General features: G+C 37.9%; 1 protein-coding gene across 2 annotated transcripts in view; it reads right to left on the bottom strand.

Moving 5' to 3' along the window:
- Positions 1–22,327, bottom strand: part of PIGG (phosphatidylinositol glycan anchor biosynthesis class G (EMM blood group)) — an 81,737-nt gene that overhangs the window by 58,442 nt on the left and 968 nt on the right. For both annotated transcript variants that reach the window (XR_010031058.1, XM_063179847.1), the window contains exons 2-8: positions 19,755–19,960; positions 18,542–18,751; positions 16,862–17,050; positions 15,180–15,318; positions 11,390–11,602; positions 3,190–3,407; positions 531–812 (exon numbers count right to left, since the gene is read on the bottom strand). Coding sequence is in view for 1 of the 2 variants with exons in the window: in XM_063179847.1 (XP_063035917.1) it covers positions 531–812; positions 3,190–3,407; positions 11,390–11,602; positions 15,180–15,318; positions 16,862–17,050; positions 18,542–18,751; positions 19,755–19,960 (1,457 nt within the window). In the remaining variant the exon portion in view is untranslated. The remainder of the gene's footprint in view (positions 1–530; positions 813–3,189; positions 3,408–11,389; positions 11,603–15,179; positions 15,319–16,861; positions 17,051–18,541; positions 18,752–19,754; positions 19,961–22,327) is intronic.

Genomic DNA, 22,327 nt, shown 5'->3' with positions numbered 1-22,327 from the left:
AGCTTAAAAAGTAGAAAAGACAGATTAAATTATCTCTCTCTGTTGCATTTTCAAAACTATTTTAAAAAACCCAAATATTAGTAACACCAATACAAGAAAAGGTATACTTACAGCCTTACTCTCTGTTGTATCATCACTTTTCCTTTGTTCATATTGTTGTAAAGCATTATACATCTTGTTTTAATTACAATTGTGAAACCTAACTATGTAAAAGCATAGGATTTGTAAAATGCATAACTGTTTCCAATCTCATAAAGTCAACCAGAAAATACCATACAATATTTTTAAAAAATTCTTCAAATCATGTCAAAAAAAGCACTTCTTAGATCTTCATCAGGTCATGCCACAGTGACAACAACACATTTCAATTACAATTTTAAATAATAATACATATTCATATTACATTACAAATAAGAATTTCTTTAAGCACACGCAGAGAAAACACAATTTTAACTGATAATATTATGGAAGATAGAAGACAGTATATGAAAGATAAAACATTTTGAAACACAATTAATGCACGCTCTCACCTTTGGTGGAAGTCTGTAATTCTCTAAGACCTTTGCAACAGCAGATAAAATACCACACATGAGTGCAGAAATCAGCATCATCACTCCAACTGCTGTTAACCAGGACATACTGCAGAAATAGCACAAACTTTCTGCTGATGTGCATACAATGACATGAACAGCACACAGCATCAGACACATCAAGTAAAACAGCAGAGAGAACAGTGGAGGGGAGAGGGGCACTTCAAATTCTGCCCGCTTGCTCAAGGCTTTTGGAACACTGAGCAAAAGCAGTATCAGAACCTAGAAAAAAAAGGAGAATTAATACTTTGAAAATTGGGGTTAGCTACAGCATACACTAAGAATTCACATAAAAAATCATGCTGCTGTCATCCATGTCACTATGCTAATATGCATACTTTGTAAAAAAAGCTATGAAGAATTATGTCGGAATTCTTTTCCGCCAGTAAGATATTATCATATAAATGGGAGAACCCAATATTGTCTTTTCATTTATTAAGGGCTTAAACACACAAGTTACCAAGTTTAATAAATCATCATTTGCCTCCTCACCTGTGGCAAACAATCATATGTATGACCTTCATTCCCTGTAAAAGATCTTGAACTCCCAGTATCAAAATAGCTCCTAAGCAAGCAAATTTGACCCATTGTTTGTCACCTGTAAATGCCTGAAGTTAATACACTCTGTCAAAGACAATTTATTTCCTGTATGAGAAATACATATGTATGAGATCCTGCTGAGCTAAATAGCTTCCCGAATGAGGGGAAGTTCTCATACCATCACACAAGTGTATGCTGAATTTCTAGTTTATGAATTCTCCCAGTACTTCTTTTATCTCTCCTGATCTTAGCTGAATTTATCAGTTTTACTTTCACTTTGCTCTGACCTGCACACAGATCAAGCAGAATTCCAAGTTTTCTCTTACATAACTGTGGCAGCAGAGATGATCAACACAAAGAAACTTTCTGTAACTCATATACAAATCTTTACCAAAAAGTGGGAAATTTCAGCCACACGCTGAAATGTTTGCAAGCTGCAGAGATGGAGCTAGGACTAGACTGACCTCAATCAGCTGGTGCTAGAGCAAGATTAAAACAAATCAAAACAAAAATAACTATATCAGACCACTGTCAACCTGTAATCTTTCACTGTCACTTGTGAAGACCTATGCCTAAAATTTTTCCCACACTACAGTGAGACATAGTAAAGTAGACAAAAAAAAAGCTTTGCAACAGTCTGCTGTTTCTTCATATTCTACTGCATATTTCATTTGGTTATGAAAATATGCAGTTATGGCTTAAGTCTTACATTTCAGCCCATCACTTAAAACCAAAACAGCACTCCTGGCAGGAAAATGCTGAAACTGTAGGTATCTACCAAACTAAATTTAGGTCTTTTGAACAAATGCCCTGTTATCAGTTCACGTCTCTGAGGTATTCTCCTCATCCGAAGTACAGGATAAATGGCATTTATAGCATAATGTAGTTTGAAGAGACATCTGAGTTTCTCTACTCTTATTTATTCAGTGAAGGTGGAAAATCAATATCAAGGCAAAAACATTTTGGAGAGCAAGGCAGTTTCTTTAGTGTTGCACTGGAGAAAATAAACAACTCCAGCCATTTTGCTGGAGACTTACAGCTACGCTAAGCATACACTTCTCAACAAAAATTTCTGTGGTTAGTAGCTGCATATTTCTTTGATGAAGACTGATTGTGTATAACACCTAAGATTTGTTTTCAAGAAATAGTAAGCATCTACAACTGCAGTCCAAAAAAAAAAAATCTAAAGTAACATTCAACAACTTGAATGCACAGGTTCTGAAAATAAAGGAACAAAGAAAGATATGCACCTTCAGCTTTGCACTGAACTTTGTCCACCTCCAGATCTTCCATCTGTAGAGCAGGAACAGAACCTACCATCCCATCTACCTAAGGGCACTGTGGAACTCATTGGTGTGAAATGATCAGCAGAGTGACTAACCCCACTGAGCACTCTACCAGAAAGCCATTTCAGAAGCTCTCTGTATGCAGAGAGCAGTGCAAGCAGACAGAGCCCTGCCAGGACAAAGGAGACCCAGTACTTGAATTTTCCCCAAAACATCACTTGGAGAGATCCACTTAAAATTAAAGATTCGGTATGTCTTATCTTTGTAACTACAGGAGATATGAAGAGGTAACCCTACAGCAAGTATTTATTTCAGGGCTCTAAATCTATCAGTACAAGGAACAATTCCTGGAACTGTGAGAATTTTCCATATAAGGTATTGCCTGTTTGTAGCAGCTATACTCAATATTAGATAAAGAGGAACAGCTAGGGATTTACTTACCAGACTCTTTTTCTTTTTCCTAATGCAGTAAAGTCACTCAAAAATAGGAGGCTAACTAATATGGGAGTAATTAAAGTTGCAGCACATCTGCATATCTACTGTAACTAGATACACTAAAATGTAAGTAATTCATATCAAAAGCACTCTTGAATAATTTCAAAGGCCAGATTTTACTTTTAAAAAGAGTATTGATCATGCAAGAAGAATGTCAGCCAACCCTAAGAACCCATATTCAGTAATTTTAAAGACTAGTAAGTGTATACATTACATATCCAACACCAAGATACTTTACTTTTGTGCACTTAACTTTTACACAGAAAAGATTTTCATACCTCCATGATGATCACAGTCCCCACCATCATTGAATACATGTCATATTGTGCCACTTGTCTGCTTAATGAAGAACTCAAAGTCTTGAGGGCCTCTAAGTATTGCTTCAGGACCTTCTTGCCAAGATTTAAGAGTATTTCTGAATTATTCCCCTCTAAATACAGTTTGATCCAATTACCATGGGATTTTTCTGCTATCTTAAAATGTTCATACCCAGGATCTGGAGAGAAAGAGAGATAAGAAAAGAAGAAAGAGGGTCCATGAACAAAGATTATTTGGAGATGTGATCATATTTTTATATTTGCTTGTAAAATGTATAAAAACATATAATTGGTATGGCAGTTGAGAAGTTTTTCATGGGTACAAAATTACACTATCTTTCCGCAGCAATACCAGCTACTTGGAATAAAAGCAATTAATTCTAACTTAATAAACTGTCAAGACCTCTAACAATTGACAAACTTATTAGAATAACCATTCATTTTTACAAAATGTTTCCAGGACAAACAATTTAAATGCTTCAGATACTGGAGGGGGAAGAGAGCAATGCTGTTGACTGGAACACATTGTATAAGCGAAGCAGGAAATTATCAAATAGCTGATGTCTAGGGAAAACACCAAATGACACACGTCACATCAGCTGGTAGTACGAGTTGGATGAGTGGATGGTGAAGGTGGACTGAGAACTAAAAGTAAGGCAGAGCTCAGAGGTTTTTCATCAGCAGTGTAAAGCCTATCTAGCTGGAGGCCTGTTAGTAGCAGCATCCCCTAAGGATCAACACTGGGTCCAAAGAAGTTTAACTTATTCACCAACGACTTGGATGAAGGCACAGAGGCCTCCTGTGAGCAAGTTCCCTAATGACACAAAGCTGAGGGGGTGGCCAACACCCCAGAGGGATGTGCAGCCCTTCAGAAATACCATGCCAAGCTGGAGGGATGGGAAAAGAAACATCTGAAATGTAACAGAGGCAAGTTCAGGGTCCTGCACCTGGGGAGGAACAACGCCAGGCACCAGCACAGGCTGGGGGTGACCTGCTGGGAAACAGCTCTGTGGAGAAGCACCTGGGGGTCCAGGTGGACAACAAGCTGTCCATGAGCCAGCAGTGTGCCCTGGGGGCCAAGGCCAGTGGGACCCTGGGGTGCATTACGGAGAGCATTGCCAGCAGGTTGAGGGAGGCGATCCTGTCCCTCTGCTCAGCCCTGGTGAGCAGAGGGACATCTGGAGTTCTGGGCTCCTCAGGACAAGAGAGACATGGAGCTCCTGGAGCAGGTCCAGTGGAGAGCAACAAAGATGATGAGGGACTGAAGCATCTCTTCGATAAAGAAAGGCTGAAGGAGCTGGGCCTGTTCATCCTCAAGAAGAGAGGGATGAGAGGGGACTTCATCAGTGTCTGTATCTGAAAGGAGGGCGCCAAGAGGAAGGAGCCAGGTTCTTCTCCACAGTGCCCAGCAACAGGCAGGAGTCTGCTTGTTGACAAGAGGCAACAGGAGCACAGGAAGTTCTACCTAAACATGAGGAAGAACTTTTTTATACTGTGGGTGGCTGAGCACTGGAACAGGTTGTATGGAAAGTTTGCAGAGCCCCTTTCTCAAGATATGCAAAAGTTGTCTGACGCATTCCTAAGCAATGTGCTGTAGGGGATCCTGCTCAAGCAGGGCAGTTGGAGTAAATAACCTGCAGTGATCCAGTCCTATTTTACCTAATCTGTGACTCTGCTTTTCAAATACTGATCATTTAATACAGTATGCATTCACAATACAAATTCAGTTGATAACACATGGAAAGCAAGAGCATAATTTTCAGAACATCACAGCTCACTGGAACTTATGTTATGCATGAATATTCACATTTATCTGCAATTTTCTGAAAAATATATGTTTAATTTCACTTCACACTAATAGTACTTGCTATTTCCCTGCAATTTGATTTGAGAGGTAATGGTAACTTAAGTACAAAAAGTCAATTTGGAAATTTTATATAACGTGCAGTTCTTCCCTCTTTAGCTTAAAGTAGGGTGAAACATTTGCTGTACAGTTTCAGACAAGAAAGGTTAAAACAATGAGTGAAATAACTTTGCTGTCACAAAGACTTAAGTTGCAGTTCTTTTTCACTCCTTGTAGATGATCAATGTATTCTACTTGGAAAAAAAAAACCCTTTATTTTTTTAAGCCTTTTCAGCAAAAGTGCATTATTAAATCTAGAAATATTTTAAATTTTATTTCAAGTGAATGAAGTTAAATGAAGTATTTCTATTCTCAAATCACATAGTCATGAAAGAATTGTGCTTACTATTTTCATGTCTTTACCATACAAGACATTTCATCATTTACTGTGGGCTGAATTCAAGGTGAGAATTTTAAAAGGCAGTGTTTAACTCAAAATGTGCAGTTTGTTTTCCTAAGACTTCTAGCAGACACCAAGGCATGCTGACCCTGCTATTCAGGGGACTTGCAGGAATCTGCCAGAAAGCACAATCCAGCCAGCAGCAAACACATGTTTATCAAGATAGCTGCCAGTGCTCACGGACAATTTTATTTCCTTCCTGTAATTCTTTTAACTTCCCTGTAAAATTTCTCATTCAGTATATTTGAAATAAGAGTTAAATATTCATACGTTTGAGGACATCCATAAAGGATCATCTAAAAGGAGCTTTAATCAAACTGAGATTTGACATGACACTTTTTCATTATACAGAAGACTGAAATGAGTTCAAGCTATATTTTGAAACATAAATAAATTCTCTCCACATCCTCTGCTCCGTTTTCATGCTTCTTGACTAGTCTCCCTCTTCAGCCCCTTCAGCATTTTCATTTCATTCTCATCTATTCCTTTCCATGCTAACTGCCCACCAAAACTATGGCGTCCCTGCTATGAAAGATGACTTTTAGCCAAACTCTCATGAATGAATTATTTAAAGATCTTTCAGACAGGAATAGAAGACCATGTTTGCCAAATTTCATTGGAGAATTCCAGTTATACTGGTTAAGTGGCACATTTATATGCAGAAGGCATAAAATAATATGGGTCATGGGCATTAAGTTGTTGGAGACGCATTTTGGTAACAGGCAGGTAATAGGACGTCACTCTCATACAAGATACTTCTAAAACAAGTCAAAATTGAAGCAAAATCCAACAAAGAGAGCTTGCCCAGCTGCATATTTCACAAAGCACTGGCAATGTTTTACTTGCATATTATTACATTAGCAATTTCTGCTTCAGCCTCACTACCACCTTATCACAACCAGATGGATAAGCTTTGCAAGCATGTTTGACAATAATTTCACTTAGTTCCAGTCACAGGCAATAATAATTTAAAAAGAGTTATATGAAAGAATGAATAATGTAAAAGTGACTTCTCCAGTTTCAACATATACATGTCCCAGTAAAAGTCAAATTATTTTAATCTACCACCAGTTCAGGATCAGTCCCAAATTGAAAAGCTTGCACTCATTTTAATAACACCAGCCAACTTGCTCTCCAGAATGGCTCTTCATTCCACTGTAAAATGTCTTTCAAAGAAGAGGTCCTAATTTATCATTTAACTACATGTTCAGAAGTTCAGAACATAAGGGAAGCATTGCTAGATACCCAGGACTGCCTATATTACACTGAGGTATGAACTTGCTCAAAAACCCAAAGTGTGTTTTTAGATAATTCTTCTTTCAGCTTTTTAATTTTTGCTAGCTATTTTTATTCTCCTTTTTCAGACTTTTTCTTTAGCTACATGTATCCACACCTATCAAAAGAAAATCTCATGCCTCACATCACAATTTATTAGCATATTTCAAAAATATATGTTTTAAATAATAAAGCCTTTAGTCAACCTCCAAGTTTCTCCTGCAAAATTTCATTTACTTGATGATATGTTTAAGTGTGAGGATTCTTTTGAACCTCAATAAAGCAAAGCCCAAGTCCCATTAAATGTTGTGCAACATTTTTGTTTGAAAATGCATGTTTATGCGAACAAACATGGTGGGGGGGGAGTTACTCACCTACCTTCTTTCTGCTCTTTGTTTATTTTAACAGATATATTTAAAACATACTTGAAGATAAAATTTTTGTGTACTGCTACAGTTTGCTCTTAACATTGGAGCAGTTGAATTCAAGGAAATCCATGGCTTCCTTATGAAACAGCTTGTTAAAATCATTCTGCCTTCCCATCTGACAGCAATTCAACTCAACTGACAGCTGACTTCATATCACTGTGTTAAGAAGGAAACCAATATTCCACCAAAAATGAATGTACATTTTATGATGTAGCTTAAAATGGGTGAGTCTTTTCCTGACTCAGTCATCATCCTCAGGGTCCCAACAGCTGGTGCTCTAATCTCTGTGCTGTAAATTACAGCACTGGACAGGACTTCAAGAGTCAAAAATATATTTTTTTAAAGTAGCAAGGCTTATGCTATCCTTGCAAGTGTAGGCATTTCTCTTAGCATTGAAACAGAAATGTTTTGATCCACTAGTTGTTACTAGAGGAGAATCTGCACTGGAAAGCTTGAAACTGCAGCAGCAGTTTCAATATGAGTGATGTCCAACTAAGCAAATGGGAGTGATGTCCAGCTGAATCCAACTATCTTTTGGGGTTTCTTTTACTCCAAAAAACCTGGCAGAAGACCTTGCCTGTGGAATTCAGAATTTATACAGCTCAAGAGTTGTCAGCACAACTCTGCTGAGTGCTCAGATGTTCCATAAATACAGATTAAAAGGCTCTGAGTAGGGTGAGTTAAAGAAGATTGCTCTGAACCTGTGTCCCATCAGGTTTTGAATGTTTACTGGTATGAAGCCTCCACAACCTCTCTTGCCAACTCATTCCAGTGTTTGACAAACCTTGCCTAAAAAGGTTTCCTCCAAATTTTTTGTGAGGACCACCAATTAGACCCTGGTCCCATCTTGTTTATTGCCTCCCATCATATATTACCTACATTGACAAGACCCCTCCTAAACAGTCCTAGCACCCTCAGCCCCTCCTCATATGACAGACATTCTAATCCCTTCATCACCTTCATGACCACACACTACACTTACTACGTTACATCCACTAAATTATGGTACTGAGAAGCCCAGCACCAGACCCAAGACTCCTGATGCCCGCTCACCACAGCTGACAGAAGAGGCACGACTGACCAGCTGATGATTGTCCTCCTAATGCCACCTTGGATGCCTCCTATTGCCCTTCCTTCTACAAGGGTGTTCTGCTGCCTGATATTCAACTTGGGATCCCCAGTCATCCCATGGTGCTTCTTCCAGCTGTCTCCAGTCAGCCAAAACCCAATCTGCTATGATACATTGGGATTACTTCTTCCCAGCTGTAGGATTTAGCATTTCCCTTTGCTGAACCTTAAGAGGTTCCTGTCAGCCCATTTCTCCAGGCTGCCAAAGTGCTTCTGAGTGGCAGGAGACCCACCTATTGCATCAAGCACTTCTCCCAGATTTCTGTTGTGTCCTTCCTTTGTTGAGATGCCACTTTGTACCACTGGCCAGATCATTGATGAAGATGTTGAATAGTTCTGGCTTGAGTCAAGCCCTGTGGTTGATCACAATAGCCTTCAGGGGGACTTTGTGCTGCTGATCACATTCACACGAAGCCAGCAGGTGAGCCACTTTTCAGTCCATCTCACTGTCCAGCTATCTAGCCTGAAATGCAATGGGATGGCTGAAGCATCACATGAGCACCGCGGATGGTGAAAGTAAGACCTCCTCCAGTTGTCTGAAAAGCTACAATCCTTACAACAAAAGCTACAATTCCTTACAATCCAACTGTCTGTCCTAGATGCCCATAAAATATTGCCCATGTTGGTCTGTGCACTAATCCTGACCCAGAAGTTCTCTACTATTTCATCATCCCCTCCCAGGAATAGCTACATGCCTGTCACCACTCTCTCACATTAAGATAAATTTTCCCTCCTCACATTCCCAACTTACAATCTTAGAATTGTTCAGGCTGGAAGTTGCTTTTAAGATTATCTCATTCATTGCCAGCACTGTTAATGGAGACATCTTTTGCTACATCACCACTCCTTATTGGCTTCCAATTAGACATTAAGCCACCGACTTTACACACATGCAGCCAATTTCTTATTCATGACACAGTCCATTTGTCAAACCATATCACTCTAACAACAGCAGCATGAATGTTTAGGTATGCCTTACCAAAGGCCTTACAAAAGTCTAAGTAGATGACACATCTTTTGTCCATTGATGCATTTACTCCATCATACAAGGACACTAAATTAGCCAGGCTCAATGTTCCCATGGCAAAGTAGTATCAATAATTTCCAACAACCTTTCTGTCTTCCACATGTTTTAATGTCTTCCAGGAAGATCTGTTTTGTGATCTTAACAAGTACAGAGGCAAGGCTGACTGGTTAAGCAGTTCCCAGAAGCCTTCTTTTTACCTTTTTTAAAGAGCAGGCAACCTTCTTGAACATGAATCAGACTACTGAATATAGTAACTTCTCTGCAAGGTAACCTCCCACTAGGGGAATCCGGAGAGATGTCCATGTTTCTGTAGTGGGATAGTGGGATGGCTTTTATCTCCACTTAAAGGCTATGCAAAACAAATGGCCATCCATGCAGCTCTTGAGTTACATATGTATGTCACTGAGTTAGTGATATTGTCTTTAGTACTTCTAGGCCTGAAGTATCCACATCAATCAAACACTAAAGAAACAGAACATACTGTTTCCCTGCCAGTCTTAACTGAACAGACCAAAGCCTTGCACATCTAGGACACTCTAAGAAAAACAAGACCCCTCTAAGAAGTCAACAGAAACAGGGGAAATTGACATTAAGATTCTATAAAAAAAGCTTAATTTGCACCATGTTATTGAGACTTTCCATTACTGAAAGGAGAGAAAGTCACTGTGGGTGCTTTGCCACCCAAACTCTTTCCAGTATGGTAGCACCTCTAATAAGTTTGCAGTCACAAGCAAGCACCATAAAAATTTCCCACATTTTTATCCTCAGCAATTTTGACTTTCATGTTTCAGATGAAAGCTACAAGTTGAAATTAAATTGTTCCCAGACAAGAATAAAATGAAAATGAAGATATAAACAAGAAGCTGGTAGAAACTCCAGCCTGTTTCATCAGTGTTTGCAGAAATCCTGTCAGATGGGAGTTTCGTGCTGGCACTTTCAGCAACACAGTCATATCCTGAAACCCCTCAACAGGGCAAGTTCCTCACTTGACACAACTGGGTTAAGTGAAGAAATTTGTGTAGAAGAAAAATGTCAGAAGACAAGGAGCATGGGTCCTGCTATAGGCATGTTGTTGCTACAAGCAGAATTTGTTCTGGACAAGGTTTAATTATGATTTGAAGCTGTGATGTTGAAAGATAATTGATTCTTGACCTAGAACAATCATTTTGCTAAAATCTACGTTGGTATCCACTTTAATTATTCCTAGCAATACAACAGCTCTGCATTCTCATCTAGTTATTTTAATAATTCAACAGATTACAAATCAAATGACAAGGTTCAGAATCACTTTAAGACAACATCTTCTAATGTCAGTGGTAAAATATTCTCCTTCACCCTCTGACTCATTTTTTTTAACAAAATTATCATATTAACTTCATTATTTATACTGCAGTTTGTATCATGCTTCCTAATGAAATACAACATTTTGCTAGGTTTGGTTTATTTTTTCTACTTGTTTTTTATTCTTTCCTCCAAATAAACACACACACACACACACACACACACATGCATTTTTAATAAGCAGTTCTCTAGGTTCTCATTTCAAGTAAATACATAAAAATTAAATAAAAAGATAACTTACCCTAAATTATCTCCCAGCTTTATGTGAAGCATCTTTTTATTTAAACTAGAAAATTCAGTCCATTGTGTTAATTCTCCAAATAGCTCAGAGTCAGTGCCCTATATAGAACACCTCACAAAGAGCAGTTATGAAACCACTGAGATTTAACTACACAGGCAGTTTTACTTTAATCTTACTCCATCTTTATTTTTGCTCTTTTGCCAACTAGGAATATTAGTAGTCATTAAAAAAATTGTATTCAGAAGCAGTATAAAGTAGGTTGCAGTAAAGATTGAATTCAGTACAACTGTTCTGAATCCTGCTCTCAAAAAAATAGCTAACTCGCAGTGCAATGCCATACTATTGAATTTAAAAGTCCAAACTGTTTTATAAACAATCTCCTTTTAGTATATCTGTAACATCTTTTTAGCTAATTTACCTTTTTCATATGCAGGCGTATTCTCTTGCAGCAATCTGCTAAGCTGGAACCCATTCAAGTGCACAAAACGTAGCTGCTCTCTCATTGTCTTGCCTCCAACAACTGGCAATATAAGGTTCCCAACACTGTTTCTTGAAATTGGTAGGCCAAGACCTATTGCCAGTGTGCTAGCTAAATCTGTTTGCTGCACGTGCTCAGGCTGGGCTGGAGGAGCTAGAATGACCAAAAAAAAAGAGAAAGAAAAAGAGAGACGAAAAGAAGTGTTTCAATAACAAGCCCATACTATTTCTCCAGAGACAGCTGGCACCTTTTTAGATTCAAAATTGTTTCACCGGTGTTAGATCAGCTATTTTAAGTGGTCTACAGAGAGCTGACTGATCTTTCTCAGCTGCCATCCTCTGCTGCTGTAAATCCAATATTTATTAAATTCTTAGCCAGTGCCACTCTTTAATGCTAATAACTACTGTAAACATAAAATAAATGTTATACAAGTAGAAGTAAGAAAACAGATGGTCCAGGACGTCATCTTAATATCAAATTGCAGCCTACATCCTAAGAGGGTTTCATAAGTTTTACATTAGAAAGAATAGAAAACACTACAGTAGGTCAATTTAATATATGAACAAAGAATGAGAACCTAAAATAATGCTGACAGCATTCCAGAAGCATCTTGATATAAGGACAACAAGCTAAAGATTTAATTAATATCAGTTTGCTAGGAAAATAGAGTTAGACATCAGGTAAAGAATGTTGAGGCTCCAAATCCATGGCTACCTGCAGGAAAACCTAGTGATTTTTTAAGGGTCCTGTGTAAGATTCCATTAACTTACTGCAGTTATCAGGATTAGCCTTCAGTCCCACAGAAATCTACAGACATGAATGATTTTATGAATATAATGAACCTTCTGTTTGTTTTGCCAGCTGTTTCTTTTCATGCTAAACTAGTTAGGTAACAGTGGTTTTCTATATGCTTTTATTTCATCCTCTTTGTAACTTCAAGCATTGAGCGTTTTGACCTAAATGCAGTATAGAAAGAATTCTATATAGTCTTTATTCCTCTCAAGGCTGCTTTTAAGAGCATTAAAATTTGACTCATTTCTCATCGAGCTCTGATTAATCCCGTACTTGTACAGAATGCCATCTATAATCCGTAAAGCCTCTTTGCATGAATGCCTGTATGTCAGCACTTTTCAGATTTTATCTTTAAAGGCAAGTTCTTAACTGGTAAAAAAAAAGCCAAACTACCCAAACACATTTAGCCAATCATGGGTGACACATCTCTGTAGAAGGCTATACAAGTAATACTCTGACAGCATACTAAATGTAAAAAGCCCACAGGATTACTATTTTGGGGTCTACCAAATTAACCACAGTACATTTTGTTTACAGTAGGATCATAAGGAGCAGTCGCTAGAATCCTGATTACTGTACCAATGAAAAGTAAACTGCTGGATATTTACAAAGGCATTAGAAATCACAAATGCTATCCCAAAAGACAGGTAAATAGATACATTTCACTGAATTGTAAGAACTGCTCATTCAGGTTAAACCTCACAGAAACTAATTCCAATGAACAGGAGACTGCATTTACAGAAGCTATACTCTTGTGGCCTGGCTGTCAACACATGCTAGTGAAATTCATAAAATAAAAATTTAGCCAAGAGTTTTGATCCACTCTTGACTTTGTTTTGTTTACAGACCTGAGAAGAGATCAAGGACTCCTCAAGCAGTGCTTTCTACTGCAGCTGGATAGCAACTTTACAGGACAATCTACCTCCACCGTGCTGCAGGAACTTCCAGCAAGATAAATAAATCAAGTTTCTGCACACAGGTTTTAGAAGAAAAGAAATCACATGGAAATGAACAAGTGGCAGAATGAAAGGCAGAAGGGAGTATTATTTTGAGGAAAATATTCACTCCTGGTATAACTGCATTCTACCTATCCACTCAGTCATGAAGTTTGTTTAAGCACAACTTTACAAAGTAGACTAAAGATTCTCTACCACCCCATTTCTTTATTGTCTCTTGCCTTTAACTGTCTGGTTTTTGGTTTTTGTCATTACCTACAAGTAGAAAATCAGCTTTAGAACCATGTGAACTCACATCAGTTATATAAAATTAAGCAGCCTGTACAGTAAACAAACTCACAGTCCATATTCTATCCTTAAGACTTGGCAATCAATAGTTATGTTATCAGTGCCATCACCTCTCACCCTTTCACAAGGGTCAGATCAATTTATTGTTAAAAAATAATCAAATAATCCTACTTCCAATAGTCTCTAGTATCCCAAGGGCTTTCTTCCTCCTTCTGGGGGACTCTGTGTGAGAAATTTTCATTCTTCTATCCTAGCTGCCTGAGAGAGAAGAATAGAGGCCAAGGAAATATTCTGGCCATGAAAGACACAGTTTCAACCTACTTCAAATAGGATTTTGGATATACACCTATTTATTTACCATTAGCTCAATATTCTGACAACACATCTCATTAGCGCTCAACATTTGGATAGGACAGTGCTGTAAAAGATTATCATCTCAGAAATACACAATTCTCTCACTGGTTACAAAGCTTCATTCATGATTCACCGAGATAGAGATGCTAACTTTAGTTGAAAACAGAGTTTTAGACCACACAGAATGAGCTTCCCAAATAACTGTAAAACAAACCAAAGCACTTTTCAAAAAGAATTCTAGCATAATATAAATTAAGAGTTGCCAGTGTGTTCTTGTCCTGGTTTCAATTGAGACAGAGTTAATTTTGTTCCTAGTATGTGATACAGGGGCTATGTTTTGGATTCAGTATGAGAATAATGTTGATACCACACTGATGTTTTAGCTGTTGGTAAGAAGGGTTTATGCTAAATCAATAACTTTTCATGTCCTGTGCTCTGCCAGCGAGCAAGAGAAGCTGGGAGGGAACACAGTTAGAGCAGCTGACCTGAACTGCTTTAAGGAATAGTCCAAGCCATAGCAAATCATAGCCAGTATACAAACTGGAGGGAGTTGACTGGGGGCTGTGGATTGTTGCTTGAAGGTGGGCTGGGCACCAGTCAGCAGGTGGTGAGCAACTGCATTGCGCATCACATATTTCTCTTGGGTTTTATTCCTCTTTCTCCCCTCTTTCCCTTACAATAATAACTACTATAATCTACACATAATTATTATTGCTATTCTTGTTACAGCTATATACAATAGTAGTGTTCCCACCCTATTAGAGTACACTATGCACTGGTATCTACTGGAGCCTTACGCCAAGTACCATGCAGCCACTCACTCACACCCCACATCCTGGTGGGGAGGAGAAAGACAAGGTAAACCTCATGGGTCGAGACTAGAACAGTTTAATAATTGAAACAAAATTAAATATTATACCAATAATAGTAATGAAAAGAAGACGGGGGAAGAATAAAACCCAAGAGAAACAAGTGATTCACAATAAAATTTGTCACCCCCTGCTGACCAATGTCCAGTCTATCCCCAAGCAGTGACTGGGAGCCCCAGTTTATATACTAGGAATGATGTTCCATGGCATGAAATATCCCTTTGGCCAGTTCAGGTCAGATGTCCTTGCTATGCTCCTTAATGGCTCCTCTTGCACCTGCTCAATGGCAGAGCATGGCAAAAGGGAAAGTCCTTGATTCAGAGTAAACACCAAAACACCAGTTTGTTATCAACATTATTCTCATACTGAATCCAGAAAACAGTCCTGTACAAGCCACTAAGTGGAAAATTAACTCTATTCCATCTGAAACTAAGACAGTTCTAAAAAACGTCATGCGTCTTTGATCCTTACCACTTCTCTTCCCAAAAGCAGAGCTGATAAACAGAAGGGGTGTGTGCACTTCTCCTTCTGAAGAACCACCATGACTGCCTGTTTCAGACATTCCATGATCCCCACAAACAACTAACAAATTGGGAAGAGAAGCTTCCTCCTGCAAATCACAGAAAAAAAATCTACGTTACCATACAAACACAATTCATTTATATTCATTTCACTATCTTCATCATTTTCAAACACGAATATGTCTCAAAATTAACTTCAGTTTTGAAACTTGCTAACCCTGGGACAGATAATAAGAGATCACTGCAATTAAGTGTAACTCAGTAATAGTAATTTTTAAAAGTTAAGGCATATTCATAGCTAACATGTTTGCCAGTATCTTAGCAAAAAAAAAAAAAAAGGGCACAAAAAACTTTTTTTAAAAAACCTTGAATTTATAGAGTTACAAGAAACTCTCTGGAAGATTAAATAAAGGCTATCACCATGAGAAGAAAGTCAGGCATCCCAGAAGAGTATCATTAACACAGAAATAATCCCCCTCTTCATTCCCTCAGCTTCACCAAGTTTTAATATAAATGCCAAATTACTAATATTGTGAATACTAACATAATATTAATTCAATATTAAAAAATAATCCTGTTTCTAATGATTGATAGTTTCCCAAGGGCTTTAGGGATGGAAATCTGACTGATTTGGGATTTAAATCTAACAGTCAATGAAGACTAATTGATAATGATTGTTGAAGAATTATGTTGAATGAGGTGTATGTTTCTGAATAAAGAGAAACAGAAACTTAAGTGAGGCCTGTCCAAGAATTTTGAGCTAACAAATCAAAGCGACAGAAAATTAACAGTCATTCAACAACAAAGTACTTTTGTATCATCTCTAGTTATCACCAGTACACATGCTATCCAAAAAATAAAGTGCTTTTACTATGTCTGCGTTCTAAAACAGAGATAAAGGCTTGAATATAAATGGCAAAAGCAAAGATACTAAAAAGCAGAAAACTGTAACATTCCTGGAACTTCCACACACAGGATTTAACCTTTTTATCATGTTATAGTACCCACTTGACTAAAAATATTATTAAAATTTCATGATCAGCTATTCTGAATTGCAGTAGCCAAAAACAAACAATAAAAAGAGCTTCAGGCCACCTGGAACTAGGACTTGGTATTTCAGTATCCAGACTGCTTAGGTAAGTGACAACTAGTATTTACAAATCTAAAAACAGATTCAGATGTGCTACATTTACCATAAAAAATGCAGATTAAGACCACCACTTCCATTTGAATTTATCAGCTATCTAAGAATTACATATGCCTTCCTAATTCTGGACATCAGAGCCATTAGCTACACATGCCCATTCCTCCTTCTGCAGAATTTCATTACCTGAAAGCACATCAACAACCATTTTAATTCACAAGTGATGAGAGAACTTTGGCAGGCATTCCTCTCCTCTTCCTGCACATCAAGGGGATGTTATTTCTCACACTGCCCAGAAGATGCTGTTAGCAGATGTTACTAAGGTCAGCCACCAAATCCTTACAAATACTACACTGGGAAATAGCCCAGGAAAGCAAAGAACAGAATACATGCTTTAGTCTATGAATAAAGAAGCTAACAACAACAACCAGCAAGCATTTTAATGTCAGTCCACAACTAACAGACACTGACCCCAGAAGCTGTATTACCTTTGAAATAAGGGAAATATGAATCTTCTTCAGTATGTTATCCATTTCACGAAGTTTTGGTCCCACTAATGGGCTGTTTGGCCCAGTCATATGACCAATATGGTCCAACCCCAGATAGTGTAGTATTAGGAGATCCCAGTCTTCTCTCTTTAGCACTCTATCCAAATGCCTGGTAACATTATCATCAACCTCAAAGAAAAGGAAAACAACTATAAGGTTAAAAAAACCTTCCCTCTTTTAAAAAGCACAAAAAAATTAACCATATACTACCCATGAAAATTCCATAAAAGTTGATGAGCTTACATGGGCAATGTTAACAAGAAAAAAAATTGATTGGTTCAATGTCAGGCACTCAAATATATTTGTCTAACAAAATAGATTCTTCACCCCATTTAATCTTTTCTGGTAAGGACACACCAGGTTACGTGCAGACAATGCAATCTGATTGCAAAGCTTCCATAGAAACTTTTAAAAACTGTCCCAAGAACTTTTCAGTCACTTTCACCCTGCACATTCCAGATAATCACTTTACATGTGATACATCATATCACAAGTACAAACAAAATCTCAGTTTAATGATGGGAAGCTTGGGGGTACAACAAACCCTAATTTCTCAGCTCCATTTTTGTTAGTGTGCAAACACAAGAAGGTGGAACTTGCTATGAGTAAAATAACTGACAACATAGTGAGAAAGAAAAACTGAAAAGTACTATTCAAACTAAGTCAACTAACTTAACTTTTCCTGCTCTGATTGACAATACATTTTTAGTTGCATGTATTCTCTTCAGTTATTAAAAATCCCTACAATATTTCCCATGTGATACTACTTTGTTGAGTCTGTATAAAACTACCAAAAGAACTGTAAAAAGCTGTGTTTAATAAACTACATTGACATCTTAAGGACTGCATAGAGTTTGAGAGCCACATAACCACAAATCTAGTAGAACACTGGTACTTTTTACTCCAGGTAGAAGCTTTTGCAACTCTCAACAATATAAACAATTAAACATGTCTTCCAATTCACATTAGACCTTTTTAACTTTCTTAAATAATAAAATACTTCAGTCAGTAGCAGCAGGTCAATGACTTGAGGTTTTAAAAATTATAAAGGTTCAAAAATGAAGTAAATTTGTCAAAGCATTTACTCTCTAATGTGCCCGGAGTAAAAATTATCAGCATTTGTTTCACTTACTTTCTATGCTCCTTCTTTTACAACATAAAGAAACACTGCTCCCATTGCAGTTACAAAAGTGATGCAATACTATAAAAGTACACCTTTAAGACATCAAGTTAATATATTAATGGACATCTTAAAGATTGCACTAATTAAAAATATCTGATAGCAAAATGAAAATGTGGTTAGCAGTATTTTTAAACAAAGCAACTAGTCTAACTTCCAACCAGAACAAGTTTTGTGAAAAAACGGCATGCTTAGTTAAATTATAGAGTGATAAATTGATGATTACTGTATCATCCCAACACGTTTTACAGCAGATGCATGAGGGATTCAAATGCTTAGCTTTACAGCACCCACACCAAAATGACATAGAAATTCAATTTCTATTTAATTGCCAGGTGAATATCTCAGAACAAGGGCAGCTTTATTCACTCATTCTCAAAAACTGACACTGTCTGTTTGTACTCACTTCATTTAACTTGAGATCATACAAAACCTCTCACCTCTGTGAAGTCTGACACAAAAAATGATGTTGTTCCATCATATTCCACAAAGTGCTTTGGGAACAATTTGACCCAAGTATCATCACCATAAAATATGATTCTTTTCCCAGCTGTTTTTGCTTGCCATATCAGATTGTCATCCAAGAGAGCTGGAGAATTGAGGTTCACAACAACATCGATGAAACCAGGTATGCTACCTGTCATCAAAGCCTAATGAAAGAAGAAAAGAGACACATTAAACAGGAAACTTCCAGTGCTCAGAAGACAGTAGCTATGGGAGGAAGGAATAAGCCAGATGGTAGACAAATCACATTTTTGGGAAGGAAATATGACAAAGTAAAAGAACACAAGCTGTCTTGCCACATAACCTCATCTGCCACAACATAGTGCTAGTTTATGTATGTGATTACTGCTTTACAGAAAGTAAAAATATTACTGTCTCAATTAATGGACAGAAAAAAGACTTTCAGTCTTTTCATCAAACAAACAGTTGATGTTTGCTGGTCATTAAACCATCAAAAGACAATTTAGGTGTAAGTAAACTGACTCAACATTAACAACAACAGTACCTTCAAAACACTAAGTAAGAAACTTCTATAAGAAGCACTGAAGTGCACTTATAAAGAGTTACCAGACTGTCTCTCCTTGACTCTCCTGCTAGTTAGCCTACCACTGATCACTGCCTTGGCCTTTTCAGTGCAGAGGTGCTACTCAGATCTACCACTGATAAGCCTGGAAGATATAGTATTTTGATGACACCAACACAATTCATCTTTTATTTATCTGGAACTTGGCAGAATTTCCTTTTTAAGCTCTTCAGAAACATCCTTATGACAAAAAAATTTTATACTTAACTGGATTTTCTCACAGAACTTACAAGAACACAGAGAAATACAATAAAAATGTTTCTAGATAAATACAATAAAAATGTTTCTGGAAAACTGGACAACTAAGAGCCTCCGCCTTCCCATGATTACAAATAAAAAGGCTACATCGATCACTTAAGCCTGGACTAGGGCCTTACTTGTCCTTAACCTCTTGCCCATGGCAAATCAGGAGTCTATCACGTGCACTACTACAGCACAGAGACATTCAGCCATAGATTGCACTAACACCACACACATGTCCTTTATGCCAACTCCAAGCATATGAAACACCTCATACTTCAAAAGCTTCTCCAATGAAATGACTGAAAAAAAATCACTACAGTTACCTTAATTCGAGGCATAGTCACAGTGGGTGGCTTGGCTTCAGCAATGAAACTGTAGGAAGTCCCTTTTTCAACAACTTGAGTAGTATACGGCATGAACTGTTTACCTTTGGGTCCAAACACAAAATCATCTCTCAAAGCATCTATCAGCACAATGACAACTTTTTTGAAAAGCGGTGGAGGAATCTTGGTCCAGTTAGAAACCATTCCTAAGCAACAAAAACAGGGCATATAAAAGTCACCAAAAAATTTCACCAAAGACGAGACAGAAGTTAAAGGACAACTTGGCCACATAAATGAGTGCTTTCAACTTCTTTATTAATTCTACACCCAGAAACAAGAAGCTGCACACAGCAAACCTGAGAAGTAATTTGAAGAAGAGTTTTCAAGCCATCCAGCACAGGAATAACACAACTCCAATATCACCTTTAGGAAGTAAAATACGACGTGAAAGCAATGTGTGACATGAAATTGAGAAAACTAAGGAAAAGCTTTGTAATGGAGAGCATTCAAAGTAACAGCTGCTACCTTCTCTCTTTTTACTTCAGTAAAGCTGAACTAATTGTATCTGACAGACAACTTCTGTTACAAAAAAGACATAGCATTCACCAGTGCTAATACCCAGTTTTTCACAACACAACATAAACAACACCTCTGAATGAAATTTCACTGTAAGATAACAGGAAGATTACAAAGAAAGAGACAATTTCACTTAAACTTGAATCAAACAGATTTATGCACATTCACTCCCTTCAAGGTAGAAGACTGTATGACAGGCTACTTCAGTGATGGCAGCTGCAGGGCCAAAATCCAATTCCAGAATTCCCTGAACATACAGGTGGGTACAGAAAAATGCTGCTGTGCATCAAGCAGTAGGCAACATCATGCCTTCAATGCCACCTCTTTCTCTTGCATGGATTTAATTCTGGCCACAGCAACTCTTCATCTGCATTGAACTTGGTCCACATGGCGACGTTCAGGTCTTACAGCAACATTTTTGCTCCAACCTCTACACGTCTCATTTCTCTATCAGGAAAAAACACAGAAGGGCAAAATGGAAGCAGAATGTATCCTACCCACAGGCCTCTACCCAGACACCATCGTGATGAATTGACCGCTCTGTAAATGTGTTATATAAAGTCAGGGGTTTTACAGTCCTTCAGAGTAAAGGTTTTTTCTGCAAAATGGCTGACAGTTTGGACAGATTGCAGATAATGGTGTGTCTAACACAGCAACATCAAAAACAACCTCAGAAATTTTATTTTGGGGTTACACAGAGAAGCATCAACCAACTGACATTCACAGACTAGTTACTGCTAGTGATTCTTCCAGATCAGGAAATAGAGGAGGAGGACACAGCAGGGAGAAGAAGGAAATCTCAACAACAACAAAATGCTGACTGCAAGCAATCCTAATTAAACTGATAATTTGGGTTTTTTTCAGGACTTGAATTATCAACTTATCAGGCAGCATGCTTTGGCTCTCTATGAAAAACAAGAAGGCATCACCAGATGTCCTATTAGTTACATCTTTTCCCTATCCACTGCTTAGTGAAAGAAAGCTTGCTGGACACCAAAAATGTTCAGATCACAGACACATATGCCCTACTCCTAAATTCCTCCTGCAGTGTGATTTATCAGAAAGCCAAAGTGTTGAGAAGTTCAAATGAATTTGGAGTCATTTACAAGCCATATGAAAATACTTACTGTAAGACAGCTAAAGCAACACAGTGTCCAAGTCTTGCCAGGCAGCATGCCTATTTATCTCTGCCAGGGTTACTCAGAAAACAGTTACTCTAAATGAACCTAAACTCTATGAAGAAAACCACAGGTTGCGCTCAACAGCAGTCAGGACTCACAAAGTGAAGCATTCAGGATTTAAAGAAGCACTGGAGAAATATTGTTTTCTGAATAGGTCTAAAGTAGGTTGAAAGCCTTCTGCACAATGGTTTAGTAAGCAATACCCTGCCTTTAGACAATATCATCCAGACATCACTCTGCAAGCATACTGTAACCAAGTACTACACAAAGTAAGCATTTTTCTACTGTCACTCCATTTTTGCCTACTACACCTAGACTTGCTCGCGACATGCCTAAATTTAAACTGCTTGTAGAGCCCTGTGGCACACATTTCCACTCTTCAACACAAACCAGTCTTTCCAAAACTAAATTGTCTGACATCTCCTTCCCACCCGAACAGTCTCCTTCTACATTAAGTCTTCTGCTAATAATCACATGTGAATGCAATATTTCACTCACAGCAGCCTTTCAAATATCTGCGATAGTCTTGATAAACTCCAGCTAAAAATCAACCTGCCTTTCGGCAGAAACCACTCAGGCTGTCAGCACACTAGATTCTTTGTGTTCCTGCTTAACCAATACCAGCACACCACACTCTAAACCACACAACCTTCTGTTCTCTCCACTGTGTCTTGCAATTTAAGTAAGCCTGTCCCTACAGGCATAACGTCACACACTTCAGAAGAATTAACAGTAAATATCAAGCAGCTAAAGACCCAGTTTGGAAGTTACAGTCCTGCTCCAAAAAGTTAACCATAACCTGGTGTTCCAATCAAG

The sequence above is a fragment of the Melospiza melodia genome, chromosome Z (genome assembly GCF_035770615.1).
Source record: "Melospiza melodia melodia isolate bMelMel2 chromosome Z, bMelMel2.pri, whole genome shotgun sequence".
Taxonomy (NCBI): domain Eukaryota; kingdom Metazoa; phylum Chordata; class Aves; order Passeriformes; family Passerellidae; genus Melospiza; species Melospiza melodia.
This window is presented reverse-complemented; position numbering and strand designations above follow the sequence as displayed.